The sequence below is a fragment of the Brienomyrus brachyistius genome, unplaced genomic scaffold, assembly GCF_023856365.1.
Source record: "Brienomyrus brachyistius isolate T26 unplaced genomic scaffold, BBRACH_0.4 scaffold337, whole genome shotgun sequence".
Taxonomy (NCBI): Eukaryota; Metazoa; Chordata; class Actinopteri; order Osteoglossiformes; family Mormyridae; genus Brienomyrus; species Brienomyrus brachyistius.
This window is the reverse complement of record NW_026042612.1, coordinates 1-16,544: the sequence shown is the minus strand read 5'-3', so window position 1 is coordinate 16,544 and position 16,544 is coordinate 1. Positions and strand designations below refer to the sequence as shown.

At 49.4% G+C, this 16,544-nt stretch overlaps 1 protein-coding gene across 1 annotated transcript; it reads left to right on the top strand.

Moving 5' to 3' along the window:
• Positions 1–780: 780 nt before the first annotated feature.
• aatf (apoptosis antagonizing transcription factor) lies at positions 781–13,000 on the top strand. Its single transcript, XM_049005472.1, has 8 exons — positions 781–1,272; positions 3,416–3,580; positions 4,358–4,795; positions 4,887–5,024; positions 10,737–10,848; positions 11,001–11,193; positions 11,885–12,055; positions 12,887–13,000. Exons 1-8 carry the CDS (start codon positions 1,188–1,190, stop codon positions 12,956–12,958), a joined length of 1,374 nt encoding a protein of 457 aa, XP_048861429.1. The 5' UTR covers positions 781–1,187; the 3' UTR covers positions 12,959–13,000.
• The last annotated feature ends 3,544 nt before the right edge of the window (positions 13,001–16,544 follow it).

Here is a 16,544-nt window from a genome sequence, read left to right as displayed (position 1 = left end):
TATTTAAACGTTTGCCCTGTTTTATATCAGATCGACAGTTTTGCTCTTTCTTATTTGCCGGCTGATTTTGCTGTACGTAACATTGGAGTTAATGGTACAGAAACAACGTTTAGCTGTTCCTCTGCCCCCTGCTCGTATTTACCCAAGGGCATGGGAAGCGGAATCAGGGAGTGTGAGAGCGACACCTTATTTGCCGCATGTCTCCCGGCCAACTCGGCGCCCAGCGGCGGCCACGCTGCTCCAGCTCCCGCTCCCGCTCGCTTTTGTTTACAGCAGTAAGGAAAGCAAACGAGCATGGAGGCTTCGTCGCTATGCGTCCCCCAGCATGACCGAAGCTCTCACAGACGTCTCTCTCAATGCACCATCACACCGGCGCAGATTCTTAGTTCCCTTAGCGCCGGCATCTATAAAAAGAATATAAATAATACGCAACTGACACGAAACATTGTGAATGCGCTTTAACTTTATTCGACTTTTTTCTCTTTCTTTATTTAGTCGATTTAAATTACGAAATGAAAAATGGTATAATGCGCCGTATTGATTTGTTTTTCCAAAGGAGTGTAAAAATTATTCAAAGGCGCGAAAGGGCAGAGCAAAGCGGGCACCCGGGTGCGGTGCGTTTCCAGGGGGAAAAGCCGTTATCTCATTGCGCTGTGCGGTTTAGTTTGAACAAGCCCACTGGTCCCTCCACAGCGCCCAGCTCATAATCCCCTATGAATTAATCATGGTCCTGAGAGTTAAACAGGCCTGGTGCTGCTGGGGCTGGGGGGGCTAGGGGTGGCTCTCCTGAGCCGTGCGGCTTAGCCGCGCAGCTGAATCCATGCACCTCGACCCAGGAGGGCACAACTCTTTAAATTCAAATTCATATTGATTGAATATCGGGTACTGGATTGAGCTGACCTTGTGCAGATGTTAACTATAAATCCTCTTTAAGATGACTGAATTATTTCAAATTATGTTTTAATATTTTAAATTCAGAATAATAAAAAAAAAACAGGATACAAAAAATTAGATATATGACAAATTCTTAATATTGAAATAAAAGACTGCGCACACAAATCCAGTCTATCGAATAAACAAGCAAAGAAATATAAAGCTAAGTTTAAAAAACCAACTAGCAGTTGAAACGCCCTGGCGATTTTTTATGACGTAATCCGGCGTCGAGTGCCGCGTGTAGCTGAAGGAAAATGGCTGCCTCCATAGCCCAGCAACTCGAAGATTTGTTAAATCCCTTACCAAAATTCGCGGACCCAGAAGACGACCAGGATGAAGGTAAATTTCGACTTATATTGGTAATTCTACATTAAGCAGAAAAAGGAATGTAAAACAGTTTTTTGCGCTCATTAAATGGCTCTGTTCGCATGATCTATGGAACACGCGTGGCAGAATGTAGTGCTTGCTTGTATAAATTACTTGAACTAATGACAGCCTTTCGGACTGAACGCGAGTTACATTTTCAAATCTAAATTCATTGGTATTTATGAATGTCTCACACAAAACATAAATCGAATGAAGAGTGTAAAAGCGCGTGCAATTGGTTAGTATTATCATTGGAAAAAACTAACACCGAACGATCCAGGATACATCAAGGTAACAGTGCAACACGACTCTTTCACGTGTTATCGCCAAAGCGATCAAAAACATTCTCGTATATTGATCTGATGTTTTCGCTGTTATCCCGTTTTCAAAAAGGATGAAGGATATTTTCTTATGGTATTGTCGATTGGACTGTAGGCTTTATTTCTTTTGTATTTACTCGCTTTCGGCACTTTCTCATATCAGCTCTATACAGATTCATATTTGACAAAGAATGTATCGTCCTGCCTCTTATTTTTTATAATTACAACTTGTCGCGTTAAATTTGGAGTGGGGGAAACTTTTCCAGGTCTGTCACTTACACACTATTTTTACATAAGATATAAAATATTTATTTCATGGAGGCAATTAGTGGAACAAATTCCGGCACTCCTGCCCCAAAGATTAGGATGGCAGCAGAGAGGAAACCGCACATACCAGCAGGGGAAAGGGGCTTAAAACATGATTCTAATAGCGGATCTACCTTTTCCGAAATGGCTTTATATCGCTTGTTGAAGATCGGGTTTTTTGATTTGGCGAAACCTTGTTGATCCTCCGACGGCAAGCTGATCGCTTACGGTGGGACCGACACGGTGAGTGAGGTGAGAAAAGTGGCGGAGATGCCGCCTTATGCCGACCAGCAGCCTTCCGACTATTTTCAAAGGTTTACGGAGCCACTATGTATGGTTACATGTATTTGGAAGGCTCATTTCCCGCATTTATTTTGTTTTTCTACTATGATAAACGAGATTCGAAAACCGCTCTGATAATACGAGATCATATGCTGAATCTGTTTATTTCTTCTGTTATTCAGATTTTGAACATGCGCTATTGCGCCTCTTATCTACATGTAACTCTTCCCCTGGAGACAGTTGTAATGCACCTGAATTAAAAACAGTTTTATTTGTTAATTATTTAAAAAACAAGTTAAATTCTCATAATGGATTTATTTTCTTAAGGTATCCAGGAGGCTCCTAGTCGGTTCACGAGCTTAAATTATGTCAGCGGTGTAATCGTAAGGAAGGATTGCGTGTTTTCATTATTATTTATTACCATGTTGAACCATACTTAGGTACTTGTAATGCCCATTTTTCTAACCATAAAGTAGGAAACCTGACAGGAATGTTGCTTTTATACAAATGAAATAGCTGCTTGCATTTGATTTGTTTTCAAAAGAGGTGTTGGATCATCATAAATGCCATGAATTTGTTGTCCAACAATTAATGTCTTGATGTTTTCGTCTGGGGACTTGCGCATGTGTATTTTTGGAGCAAAGCGGTCATTCTTTACCTTATTTAATTTTTAATCTTTTTTAGAAAGGCGGTACAAGAACAAGAATGATATAGAGCTATTACTGATGGAGTCGTTTGATAAAAATGGATATACAAACGCATAAATAATGCCACAGTAGACCTTAAATAATTAACATTAAAAAGTAATATAAAATGTATTACGCCAGTGGCTCCATTTGTGAGGTACTTGAACAGGAAAACCCAAGATTCAATATTTGAATCCATTCATTATTTACTGGCTTATGCCTCAGCCCATGTCCCTGCCTCATACATTTGTCTTAATAGGATTCATTAAGTAACAAATCGCTTTTTGGTAGAGCCTGTGTGACTCGTTGCCGTGTTGCTAAAAGTCACCCAAATCGCTTTTTGGTAGAGCCTGTGCGACTCGTTGCTGTGTTGCTAAAAGTCACCCAAATCGCTTTTTGGTAGAGCCTGTGCGACTCCTTGCCGTGTTGCTAAAAGTCACCTAAATCGCTTTTTGGTAGAGCTTGTGCGACTCCTTGCCGTGTTACTAAGTCACCCCTGACCTCCATCCTCACACCTCACAGAGACCCGAGCCAAGGTGATAGAGGCATTTGACGAGGGAGAAAACGAAGATGAAAGCAGCAGCAGCCTGCGGAAACGAGCCACCGCCCCGCTATCTGATTCGGACCGGCGGTACCGGGGCAGGGTGACGTCACGTAAGAAGCTCCAGGAGGAGACTGAACCTTCCGGTAAGTTTTGGGGGGGATGGAGGATGGATGGATAGATAGATAGATTTGGGGATGGATGTGTTAACTTGTGTCATGAGTGTATGTTAAATTCCCATCGCTAGATCAGTGTGGATGGTGAAATGTCAGATAGGAAGACATTATAGAGACTGATGAGGAAAGTGTAAGGAATTGGATCTGGAGAGGAAGTTGCTTTTACAGTAGCAAACGACCTATTGATCATAAGTGATTGGACACTTGATCTCCGCTCAGAACCCCTGATCAGCTTGATGGAGGGGTGGGGGGGGGGGGCAGACAGATGTCCCATTGTGCTGTAATTGAAGCTCCAGCTGTTTGTTTCTCTGTTACTGTACAGAAAGTTCCTCACGTTGCTGTTAATTAACAAAATCCCCACTTATCCTAAGAGGAAGATACCTGGATTAAGGCAGAGATTTGCAAGTCAGACTGGAGACATTGCTAATCAATTTTAAACCTATTAGGCGATTAATTTACTTTGGTTAGCGAGCATGGTGGCTGCTCGCCCTAATCCCTCCCGCGGTGTCACTTTGGCTGCTGATGAGTGCTGAGTTGACTGTGAAGGTTGGCTGGTCAGACACCTGTGAGCTGCAGGGAGATGAGAGAAGCTTTGCATTTCTCATTTGACCTTGGGACAGTCCCATGTCCATAAAAATTCATTCACACTTTGTGGTCCAGATTTCCCGATGTCCTGCCCACTTTTTCTATTGGTTAGTAAAATGAATGATGTGTTTTTTTTAATGGAGTTCTGTACCATTTTTTTAGAAGATGAAAGTAAGGACGCTGATGAAGATGAGAATGAAGACCTCAGTGACGAGGAGGAGGAGGAGGAGGGGGGCATGGACGAAGAGGATGATGAGAGTGAAGACGATACCGAGAGCTTTACTGCTTGCACAGCAGAAGCAACCACCATGAAGAGCCTGGTGAAGAAGATGAAGGAGACGGACATTACCTTCCCCACTGATGTAGACGTCCGCAAGCTAACCGAAGGTATGGATGATACTGGAGACAGTGAGGAGGATGAGGATGAGGATGAGGATGAAGAGAACGAAAGGACAGAGGAAGGTGAAAGCGAAGAACTGGAAACGGAGGAGGACATGCAAGAAGATGACTTGGATGAGGATGATGGTGCTGTGATGACCTTCTCCAAGGCGAAGGTCAGTGAGGAAGTGGAAAAGGGGCAAGCCGTGAAGAATCAGCTTGGTATGTATGTCTGGATTTCACCTCTGCTGCTGAATATACAAAAGCTGTATCACTTGAACCTTCATTTCGCCTGATGCTTTTGACTCTTCAGCTCTCTGGGACCAGCTTCTCGAAGGACGAATCAAATTGCAGAAAGCTCTGCTGACCGCCAATCAGCTGCCTCAGCCGCACACTTTCCCAGAGTTCAAGGCCAGAGGTGGAGCAGACTTCACTGATGCACTGAAGAACAGTGAGTAGCCTTTCCACCAGCATTTCTCCCCATTTTGTTCTTCCTTTTCCTTTATAATCAAACAAGCCAACCGTGGGTGGGTCTTCTTCACCGCTGCCATCTGTAGCCTGGTAATGTGGCCCTAGATGTGTCCTGCTGATTTCAGTGTGCTGAAGTTCTCTGCCCAAAGATCTCGAATTAGCAAGATCACAGACCTGAAAGCTTGGTTATTTTTAGCATTTAGCCGCAAGACTTAACCTCCTGTCTTGTGGGTTTGGTGCCCAACTATAAAACCCAGAATGATGCATCCACTAAACGGGGGTGTACGGTATGAATAATTAGTGTTGCTCTGTAAGATGGGCGCACTTTGCTCGTGCCGGAGCCGCTCGCGGGCCGCCGTCGCCCTGCCGTGTCCGTGGGCTGGACTTTTCCCTGCTTTATTTTTAAACGCTCTTTCCAATTAAAGCAGGCTTCTGTGAGGGCAGCCAGGCAGCACTGTTATTCGATTCCATTAAAATGAATGAAGCGATGGCATGTGACAATGCAGTTAACAGGAATTAAAACCAGGGGCGAGATGACAGATTACAGGCGAAATTGAGTGCCGTGTGTGCAGGCGTGTGTGTGCAGTGCGGGGAATCCGCCTTTCTCCCTCATTCTGCGCCTCACACACACACACACACACACACACACACCTCCAGTACAACTGTCTTCATCCGAACTTTCCATCGACTACTGCTACTAGTTTGAGTCTCAGTGGGGTTAGAACCTTATGGCTATGAGCAGAAGGTCATTAGTTTGAATCCCATCCTTTGACAGAATAGTCGTATCTCCACTGGGCTCTTGAGCAGGGGCCTGAACCCCCCCGACGTGCTCCTGGTGTCTAGGTGTGTGTACAGATGATCATGTCCAATTTCTTTTAAAATGTTTCTGATGCCCAGCTTGAGGTTTTTTTTTTATTTAGATGCCTGTGTCCAGGGGGGGTTTGCTGCCACAGCGTGGAGTGCGGCATCCTTAATTTGTCGTTGTCTGCCGACATCCTCAATGAATCTCACATCACATTTAGAATTGTTTTTATAGCGTGTTGTTTATCTGAAGCCTGTTTAACTTCTGTACCCCCTTCAATGGTACAACAGCAGGTTCCCTCTTTCCAGGGGATCTGAGCCTGTAAAAACTTTTGGTCATTACTCAAACTTAACCACTATATTAGCAGTTTTACCCCGAACCCTCCCCCACCCCACCCCTGCACAAAGTAGCCAAGCATTTAATTAGAAACAAAGACTGGGAATAATTAATTGGGCTGAAATTCCTTTTCATTTTATTTTATTTTACCTCTGCCAAATATTTTAATGGAGTGCATTAGTTAAGAGAATTACTGGGGATGTAATTCATTTAAGTTTCAAGACTGGGTGGAGCATGACAGATGGATGGTGCCGGATTCGCCGGTGCTGTTCTCCTGCGGGGGCGGAGCTGACCGCCACGCTGGCGGGGCCTTGCAGCGAGTGCGCGGCTTTCGTAAAAGTCCGTGCGCTTGAACGGCCGTGGCACGTCACCCACTGAATGCGTGAAAGATCCATCAGTCTGGTACGAGGTCAAATGTCATCCCTCTCCGAAGAGGAACAGAGTAGTGAGCTCAGAACACACTCTAAACTGCAGAACCCACATGCAGAGAGGGGTTAGGATTCAAACCCCCAACCCCTTAGCTCTGAGGCTACCATTCTGCCCGCGGACCCTGCACGGCATGATTGTTAAATAACAATTATTAATAATTAATAGTAAAAGCAACTTGTAAGTTTTTTTTATTTATAATCATGTCTCTGTTTAATTTTAATGTATTAAAATTGTTTTTGACATTCGCAGTAGGCCAAACTCATGTTTGCCTCCCACGGTGCAGTTGCCCAGGTCATCCACTGTGAGGCGCTATCCGCCACCATGTGTTTTTGGCATAGGAGCAATCAGCAGGGTGTCGTAATTACCCCAAAGGTCAGACCTCTCCTTAAGGCCCGGATTTGAGCAGCTAAACAGCAACGGTAATTCAGTGAGACCAGCTTCTCCTTCTCAGATAGAAATCTGCATGTAATGCCCCCCCCCCCCCCCCCCCCCCACACAATCACTGTGTTGATGCCAATTAGCGGCCTTGGGGCAGGGTGGGAGTTCGCCTGTAGCTGCATCACATCTGGATGCAGATGCTCTCTGCGTCTGGATTAGCTGTGGAGTGGCTCTGCGAGAGCCCCCACAGTGTTGTGTTGATCCGGGCGAGTGTTATGGGGGTGCAAAAACAACAACAGTGTTATGGGGGTGCAAAAACAACAACACTGGCCAGCCTGATTACCGCTTCTTCATCTCTGCCCCTGCAAGGCGGTGAGGAGTCCATGACTGCAGGTGTGTTTCTGGGGGCAGGTAAAATTAGCCCATGGGGTGGGTGGTATCATTACGGAAGGTGGGAGGGGGGTCTGAGGTAATCCTCCCGGCGGTTCCCTGTTAATCGTGCTGAATCGCAGGGGCTGTTGTCTCTGCTGACTGTGGCCCGTCGAAGCCCCCGGCCAGTGGAAATGGCACTGTAATACCGGTCAGTGTTCAGGCCCGTTTGAGGAGAAGTTCAACTGGACTCGCCCTCTCAAAGGCCTTGTTCCTCTTGTCCCCCCCCCCCATCTGAAATACCTTGGGCCCCAGCCGCTGCAATGGCTGCCTCCAGGAGTCGCCAGTTCTGCTTGATGATTTACCACAGAATTGCTTATAAATTGAAGCGGCGAATGTTTTGCAGACCTGGCAGCTTTCAAGCTGCTCTCCCATTTGTCAGTCGAGGTTTCCTTTTGTGTATAGCGCGGGAATTAATTAGCCTCTGCTGCCAGAGAGCTTTACGGCAATAATTTATGTTAGATGGAATTTCTTGGAAAAAGGCCATTTTGTACCTTGACTGTCTGTATCGCTGTAATTTTTTCGAAACTGTTTTTGAAAAGCATAACCCCCTTTATCTTTAGTGTGTCTTACCGCTGTGGCGATGGTACCTTCTGGTAACTGTGTTTGTCCGTGAGACACTGTCTCTGCCCTGGCTGGTGTGTCTGTGTGTGTGTGTCTGTCTCCGTCTGTCCCCTTATCTTGGCACACAGTACTGAAACTATTTTCCTGGTTACTATGCTAATTAGCTTCGGTTAGTAGCCTTATATAATGCACCTGAATCTCATTTGTGTGCATGTGTGTGTGTGAGCCCTGTTTTCCAGTCTGCTGTCCCACCTTCACCCCGGATACCCCCGTTTTCCTTCCCCTTTCTACCAACTCGCTGCAGGCCCCCGGGACACTCCGCCTCAGGAGCTCGGGTGTCCCATCATGCCTTGCGTCACAACTGCATGTTTGTTTTTTTTATCACATTTGAGTTACGACCAGAATCGCGTCTCTCAGGCTTTCTTATACAACTCTTAAGAAAACGCCTTTGTTCATCGACGCTCCGTTTGGAAGAAAACAATGTGAAAGTTAGAGTAACTGCTAAAGCCACATTAAGACCAAAACACACTTACTGTATTTGTCTTGGTAGGGCAGCATGGAGACTCCAGATTTAACCCCTTCGGGACACTGGTATCCAGTTTTAAACCTGACCTCGCTGGAGTACTTGTGTACACAGAAACTCGCCTGCTTCCAGCCGAAGGCGGTTCGGATCTATACCGGACTTTGTTCCCTACACAGCATACAGTAACTGGCCCAGCTGTGTGTGGACGTCTCCCTGGCCGACTCCTGCCGGTCTCATTTAGCGGTGTGGTGCCTTCCGCTTAAGGATCCCGACCTCCCTCCCAGGACCCCCCACCCAGCATCGGCCATCCCACCCTTGTTTAGGTCTGATCGCTTGGCCTCTTCCTCTTTAACACCCCCTCCCCCCAGCTGACTAGGTCTCCCGCGTCTCCGTAATCACTCACAATGCTTTGTAATCAATGCCCACAGAAATAGGATCCTTCGGCCAGCGGCAATTAATAAATTTGTGTCCCTATTTCATATATTTATTTATATATTTTTTCCCTCTTCCTTCCCTTACACTGGTGAGCTGGGTTTGAAATTACCAGTGACTGACTTCCCTTCATTTGCATATTTATTGCGGTTGGGGGAAAAAATGTGCGAATGATTGATGTGGAGCCTGCCTGCTGAATCCCAAACAGCACATTATTATGACATGGGGGGGGGCTACCAGCGTACAGTTGATTAAAGCTGAAGACGGCGAGATCAGGAAGCATTTGCGTGCGTGCGTGCCTGTGCCTGTGTGTGTGTGTGTGTGTGTGTGTGTGTGTGTGTTTGTGTGTGTGTGGCTTTTTCAGCCGGGGATAGTGAAGGAGTGTTTTTAATAGATGCTGACACGGAGTGAGCTAACAAAAGCAAAAAGCCAAGGATTTGCTTGAAAAGATTTAATCAGACGTGTTTGGTGGGATTAATTGGCGGGGGGAGGCGGGGCCCGCAACGGGCCCTGATTGTTTCTGGGGTCACTTCTGTGCCTCCTGTCATTTTGAGCGATAGTTTGGAAATGTCCTCTGAGCGATGCAGAGAAAGCCCCCCCACACACACACAAACACACACTCAAAATTATGAATGTAGTTTTTGTGGCGATGGGTACATGCTCTGCCCCCCTTCCCGCCCGGTTGTGTCCTCTTGCTGGGATTTTGGACCGATCCTGGTGCCTTCGGGAGTCATAATGGCAGGAAGGGTTAAGCCTCTTCTCACCTCATTGGTTCTCCTGCCCCCATCTCCACCCGCCCCAGGAATGGTCCCCGTAAGAGCGACGCACCTTCTTTGTGAGCTCAAACTCAACGGCAAGAGGGTTTGAAAGTCGAAGCGCAAAATGGGTTTATGCCCTGTAGCTGATGTTGGGAAGTGTCTGTCTTTCGTGAAGGGTTAATATTTTAAGCATTCTCACTGCGGCTGTACGGGGACTGACGTGTCACCCAATGAGCCCCTATGATTATTCTTGTTTGGGTTCAACCATATGCTTATAAGACAATGTCATCGTCGTCGTCAGAGCTTAACCCGCACATGAATGCTGTGTTTTTGACGCACTTCTGGCAGGGTGATTTACCGTGCATGGGGAGCTTAGTGCACCATAGGGGGGGTGGTCCTGGATGGCGGCCCGTGAGTGGGGAGTGGGCCCGGTGCCGCCTGCCTCCGCGCATAAAACTTGCTCGGAAGTGGGGGGGGTGAAGTCGGATTTGCCAGGAGTGCGTGCGCAGCAAATTGGCAGCTACATCAAATTATTCCCGCATTAGCGGTACGGAGTATAATCCACCGCAGGCCGCCGTCCCTCCCCCGGCGTGTAACTTTTGTCAACGTAAACTGTGGATTTCATGCCCTGTCATTAATCTGTCAGATTACGTTTGGGGTTTGGGAGAATTGTACTTTAATGAAATTCCATTCCTGGCTTAACAAGAAGCCCCCCCCCCCTTGGACACAGGTTTGCCTCTTTGTGCCCCGCTCCCCCTACCCCTGACTCCTTACTGATGAGACCCCCCCCCACCACTTTCTAGCCCCCTGGCCCTCTGCTGGCCGTAGGTGGTATTACTTCCCCATCTTGCTCTGTTGCTGTCCGTGGTGCTGATGCTGCTCACTTCTGCCAGAATGAGTCGATCACATGATCTCTCTGCTCTGGTGCTCTCTCTCCCCCCCCTGTATGGCCTCTGTTCTGCTGCTCTGTGCCCTGTGACCACCCCCCCTCCCCCACGCACACCTCCATGCCTCTCATTCCTCATCTCTCCATTCTTCCAGGCCACAAGGCTCTGAAGGCCCTCCAGAGGTCCATCCTGGAACTGCAGGACCACCTCCTCTACCAGAACCCAGAAACCAGGCCTGTCGTGTTGGGCAAAGCCGGTCCAAACAGGTTCGCCCCCCCCCCCCCACCCCACTTCACCTTGGGTACTTGTCTGAACATGCATCCAGCTGAGTTTTAATGTAACAGTTTGGATCACCTTCAGGCTGCGCATGTGTGCGTGCATGTGCGGATTCTCCTTTCACCCTGTGGGTTTCGCACAGTGAGGGCGATGAAGTGTGCTCTGAGGAGGAAGAGGAGGATGAAGGGCGGCAGGGACTCCCGAAGCGCAAGCTGCAAATGGCGGACTACCCCGACCTCATGGCGAAGCGATTTGCTTCCTTCCAGTCATACCGCAACGGCACTCTGCAGAAGTGGCACGACAAAACCTGCCTCACCATGGGCAAGACTGGCAAGGTACCCCCCTCCCCCCCCCCCCCCTCCCCCCCCCGATTCTCCCTGAAGCGGTAAAGTGCAGATTCGCCGTGGCCAGAATTGGACCCTCTGCCCTGAGCCCACCAAGGCTGTTTAAATCTGGACTTCAAAGTGCACCCCGTCCTTGTCTCTTAAAAGGCCTTTGAAGACCACCGCCCCAAAACAGGTCTGCGTTCCACATCCCTAAAACGCTGTTGCTGGGCCTTGGAAAACCGGCACTGAAATCAATAGGAAAACCGCAGGCCGGCTTTGGGGGGGGCACCGTGCAAATTTGCATCGAGCCGGTGTGTCTGCCTAATTCCACTTTGATCTTTATTTCCCGGAGCTGGGATCGTGCTCCACCCTCTGGAAGTACAGGCCCGCGAACAGTAGCTTTTCAGCACCGACCTCCACCTCCACCGCCTACACCCTGTCCTCTGTTAGCTGTCTGCTGTCCCCTAATGCCTGTTCTTCCAGGACGGGCGTCTGCGATGAATGCGGATCAGAGCCGGCGCCTCCCGGGGCTTAAGTCCGCGGAAACCTGCGTGCCGATCTGCTTTTTAATGAGTCTCGGGCTGGGTTGCGGTCGCCGGACCGAGCAGCAACGTGAAGCGGGAATTGTCCCATTTCCAGATGTTTTGCTGGCGTGTTCCGTGCGTTGACAGTCTCTTCTGCCCTCCATCCCACCTTGCAGAGCTTCGGAGCGTTCGACCGGAACATTCTGACGCAGGTGGAGCAGGTCCTGTCCGAACCGGAGCGGCTCATCCATCGCACCCAGATCAAACGCTCGGAGTACCGTGTGCTGGGGGGGGTGTCTTCCGCCTCGTCTGGCCCCTCTCCCGGCTGGGCCACTACGGAGGGCGAGGTAAGGCTTGGGAGGAGTTAGGCGGGCGGGGGGAAGCTGGCTTAACTGAAACCCTGCTCCACAGTCGGTGGTGTTGTGTAGCAGAACCATATGCACCAGGTTCAGTGGAGATTTGGACTTGGGGACGAGATCATAGAAGAAGATAGAAGATGTGGGTTCTTGTAAAATAATGGCTGAGCCGGGTTCTTACGAGACCCAGGGTGGTAGCTTTGATGTAAACGATGTTCCGTCCTCCAACAGAAGTGGCGCTGTTTGCTGACCCAGGATTCCTGTCAGCTGCACCCTGTCTACATAACACGCCCCCCCCCCCTCCCACACACACCTCCATGCTGCGAGCCACATTCATTACTGTGTGGAGCAGGGGTATTAAGATCCGGTCTGCATTAACAGAGTAGTCCTGTATCTTAATTGAATCTACCCCCGGAGTGTAGCATCTGGGTTATGTTTACCTGAAATATCAGCGGCCCAACACCGGAACATGGCCGCACTGATAAAACACTGGTTTATTCATCCTAACCCTAATCCTGGCTCTCCTAATGTAATTTGTTTCCTGGTGGATGTGTTCTCCTGATGCCAATTCGCGATTGAGTGCGCAGATGGGGCATCTAAAACAGCAACATTTGCAGGTTGGGTAATATATTATGAACCTGGTGGGTATTTTTTTCTCGCTCCCCTCCATGTCAGTTCTGAGTGGCTCCCTGCCGCATTTGTCCTCTGTGGGATGCTTAGAGGCTACGTAATCCAGGGGGGGTGGGTGTCACCGAACTGTCTCTTTCTGTAGTGGGTCTACAAACTTGATCACATGCTCTCCCTTCCTCCCTGTTCCTCCAGGAGCTGGCTTTGAAGGCCAACGCGCATCTGAAAGACCTAGATGAGGAAATCTTCGACGACGACGATTTCTAACACCAGGTATGTGCTCTCTCCAGCACGGCCTTGTAAGTGTCCGCTGTAGTGTTGAGCGTCTGGGTTGAGAGGGGAGCCCCTCGAGATGGTGGCGTGACCACCTACGTCGCGACCCCTGCCAGTTCTGAGGCTGCCGAGGTTCAGAGACTCTCGGACCTGGAGATCACGCATCTGCGGCGCTGTAGTTGGACCTTTAGCCGCTGGAGTAAGCCTATCTGTAGTCCTTGTGGTCTGGGCTTTATGGCCTGGCTTGACAGTAGCAGTGGCAGGACCAGGGAGTTTAGAGTGGAGCCATGTGCTCTGGTTCAGTGTTCTCCAGGTGGGGGGTCCCACCTTGGGATTCTTCATTCCTCTGCTGAGGCAGTTACTGGGGCCACAACATTGCAGTGATTTATGTATAATACATCAGTATTAAAATATCATGCATCAGGGGTAGGGAAGTTCATATATCTATGTATAATTGACAGTACTGTCAATATTTGCAAAAAATGTGGGCCCCATATCTGTGTGCGATTGGCTGTCCATACAGCAGGTTGTATAAAAGGTTCATTTTGCTTTGGACAGTAGCTTATTCAGTGGGTGACATCCTGACCTCCTCTGAGCTCTGACGCTGTCCTGACCGAATGTGCTGCGTCTGAACGCAAAGTGGCAGATCCATAGCGTAACGCACCACTGGCGTAACATCGACGCACCTTTGCAGGGGTTCTCAGAGCGTGGGCCGTGGTCCAGATGCGAACCGAACCGCAAGTTAATCCGGACCCAACCGAATCAATGTGGTTGTTTATAAAAAGGCTTAATGTGGTTTGAAGCACAAAAATATAAAGCACCGAACTTCACACACAAATATATATATATAATATATATATATATATACACACACACACACACACACACTCATGATTATCCCCCTCATCAGCCAAAGTTAACCCAGTCTTTACGTGAAGTTTCCGTTTTCATTATATGGTGACGTCTGTATGGAAAGTTATTGTTAATAAAATTTTCGGAACCCCTCGCTCCATTGTGTCGTCATCAGGCCTGTGATTTAAACTGCTCAGGCTGGGGGTGGGGGGGTGGAGTTCCTCGTCGGAGGGCAGAAGCGGGTGTGAACGCAGAGCTGGGTCCTGTTCGGTGTGTGTCTGTGTGTGTGTCTGCGTCTTGCGTTCCGCCCCGGTCCACAGAGCAGATGCTTGGAGCTGTGCCTGTGCTAGCAGAGGGGAGGGGGTTAATTGGTGTAGAAGTGGGGGTTAATTTAAATTAAAACTTCAACTAATGGAGGTCAGGGAAGTGTCTGCAAACACCTGATTAAAACAAATGGTCCTGCCAGTCAAAACTTTATCTTGGTCACCAACCTCCCCCCCCCCAGATGAGGAGGAGAAGGAGGAGATGGGATGAGTAATAGGGGACACTTGTTAGCGGTGTGTCTTCAGGTACGAACTGGAGATGTTGTGCCTTTTTTTTAAGGGGGGGGGATCGGTGGTACTACCCTCTTGTGCCTCTCCTCCCTGGTGCGAGTGGTGACTTCCAACATCTGGCTCCCCCTCGCCAAGGGAGTGGGACTGCGCCCCCCCCACCCCCCGCCATGGCTAAATATGGCACGCACCTACCTCACGCTCCCTAATCACTTAGCCGCTGTCTGGCAGGCGGTGAGGGCCCGGTCCAGGCCCCTCGTCTTGCATCACTCCAGACATCTGCCGAGCCTGCAGGCATTTGCGAGTCCCCCAGCCCCCCGCCCCCACCGGTGTGCGTTCCCTGAAAGGTGTTGTTCTGTGAAGATTACTTTAATCGTATGCCAGTATTACAGGCCTCATTCTAAGACAAACCCTAACTCCTCTGACCGGTAAGGTTCCCTCCCCAAGGAATGGCATTCCGGGATCTTTGGGTCGGAGGGTCGGATCAGGTCTGCACTCCACCGACTAGGGACACCTGTTCAGTTGGCGCTTCTGACCCCTGCTGGGGGAGAACGTGGAACTGCGGCCCCTCTCCCCTCCAGTGCACGCCCTTCACTTTTACCCTAATTCCCTTATGATAAATAGCATCGTAGCAGTCAAATTGGTTTTCAACGTGCAGCAGATGCTGTGAGCGGCTTGTTATTGTAACCGTGGCGATCGCTGACACAGGAGTAGGTAATGGCTATGATGTCAAATGCTGACCGACGTGGGCGTCGGTGCCGAAAGCGGCTCAGGACGCGCTCCTGCCTCAGCTCTGTTATGTCTGCAGCTCTTTGTGGCCGGGGGGGGTGGGGGGGGGGGTGGGGGGAATATAGAGTACAGGGTGCGAGGCCGAGGCGGCCATGTTGATATCGGCCCTAACGGTTCTTGTTATGAAGCAGAACCTGAACATTTATAGATTTTTAGAGAAAAGATGGTCATAAAAACAAATATAACTTTCGTAGTATATTTTCCTTTGAGGGACCTTAAGAGGAGACTCTGTGTGTGTTTGTGTGTGTGTGTGTGTGCGCGTGTGTGCCCGCCCGCCCGCCCGCCGCTGTCCCAGCAGCCCAGTCGATCCCGGCTTCCTGGGAATCTCTTTATTGTGCCCGTGGCCCCCGCCAGGCCATGTTTACGGCGCGGGCGGCTCGGCGCCTTTACAAGCTCGCAGATGTGTGTACTGGCGGATTTGTGGCTTGTATTTAGCTGGCAGGAGTGACTGTGATGAAGTAGCTGAGATAACGTGATAGATTGGCTGGCGGTGCGATGATTTGGGGAGCGGGTCAGATGAACGCAGGAGGAGAAGGCGCGCTCTGTTCTGCTGATAATGAACTTGTCGTGCTGTGGCCGCATTAGACTTCAGACCCGTGGAAATTACAGGGTGGGGGAGGGAGTGGGAGATGGGTGCGGTGGGGGGGGGGGGTGTTTTGGGGGGGGGGGTTATGTGGGTGGAATTAGAGGCGGTGGAGCGGCGGCCTGGTTTGTTGGGTTTGTGGGGGGGAGTCTGATGTGATTTCAGATTGTCCCCCCGGCATGCGCTAGATGGAGGACATGCCGGCGTCCTGCAGAATCAGCACCTCCCTCAAAAATGGCCCGAGTGGGTTTTTAAATGTTACTCTTCAGAAGCGTCCGGAATGCTTCCCGTTAACACGGCTGGTACGGCTTCATTTAATTCCTGAACAGGCTGGCTGTGCGAAAGGGTGGCAGGCAGGCTAACGCTTCTTTGTGATTTATTATAAGATACTCTGTAACTTCTAATAGGTGGAAAAGTGCTGTCTAATCTTTGCTTTTTTTTCATATTCATAAAATAAACAGCCCTGCACATCACGCACAAAGGAGAGCGGGCTTAATCAGCACCTCCCATCGACATGTGCCCCCGCCACCCTGATCCACGCGCTGATAGGGCCACTAATCCCCGCCCGTGTCACTTATTTGTCATTGGAGTCGTTAGTGTGCCGGGAGATGCAGAGAGGGGATGATTATGCCAGATCTTTCCAGGTGGTACCTTTTTTTTGGGGCGGGGGGAGGGGCACCCAGGTGTCACACCTGGGACAGCGGGTGTCCGTCTCCTTGCACAGCAGGGGCTGGGGGCCCCAAAGAGAGTAACTCACGTGCCAGTCCAGGACAGGTGTCTGCAGCATGATTCTGGCACACCTCGT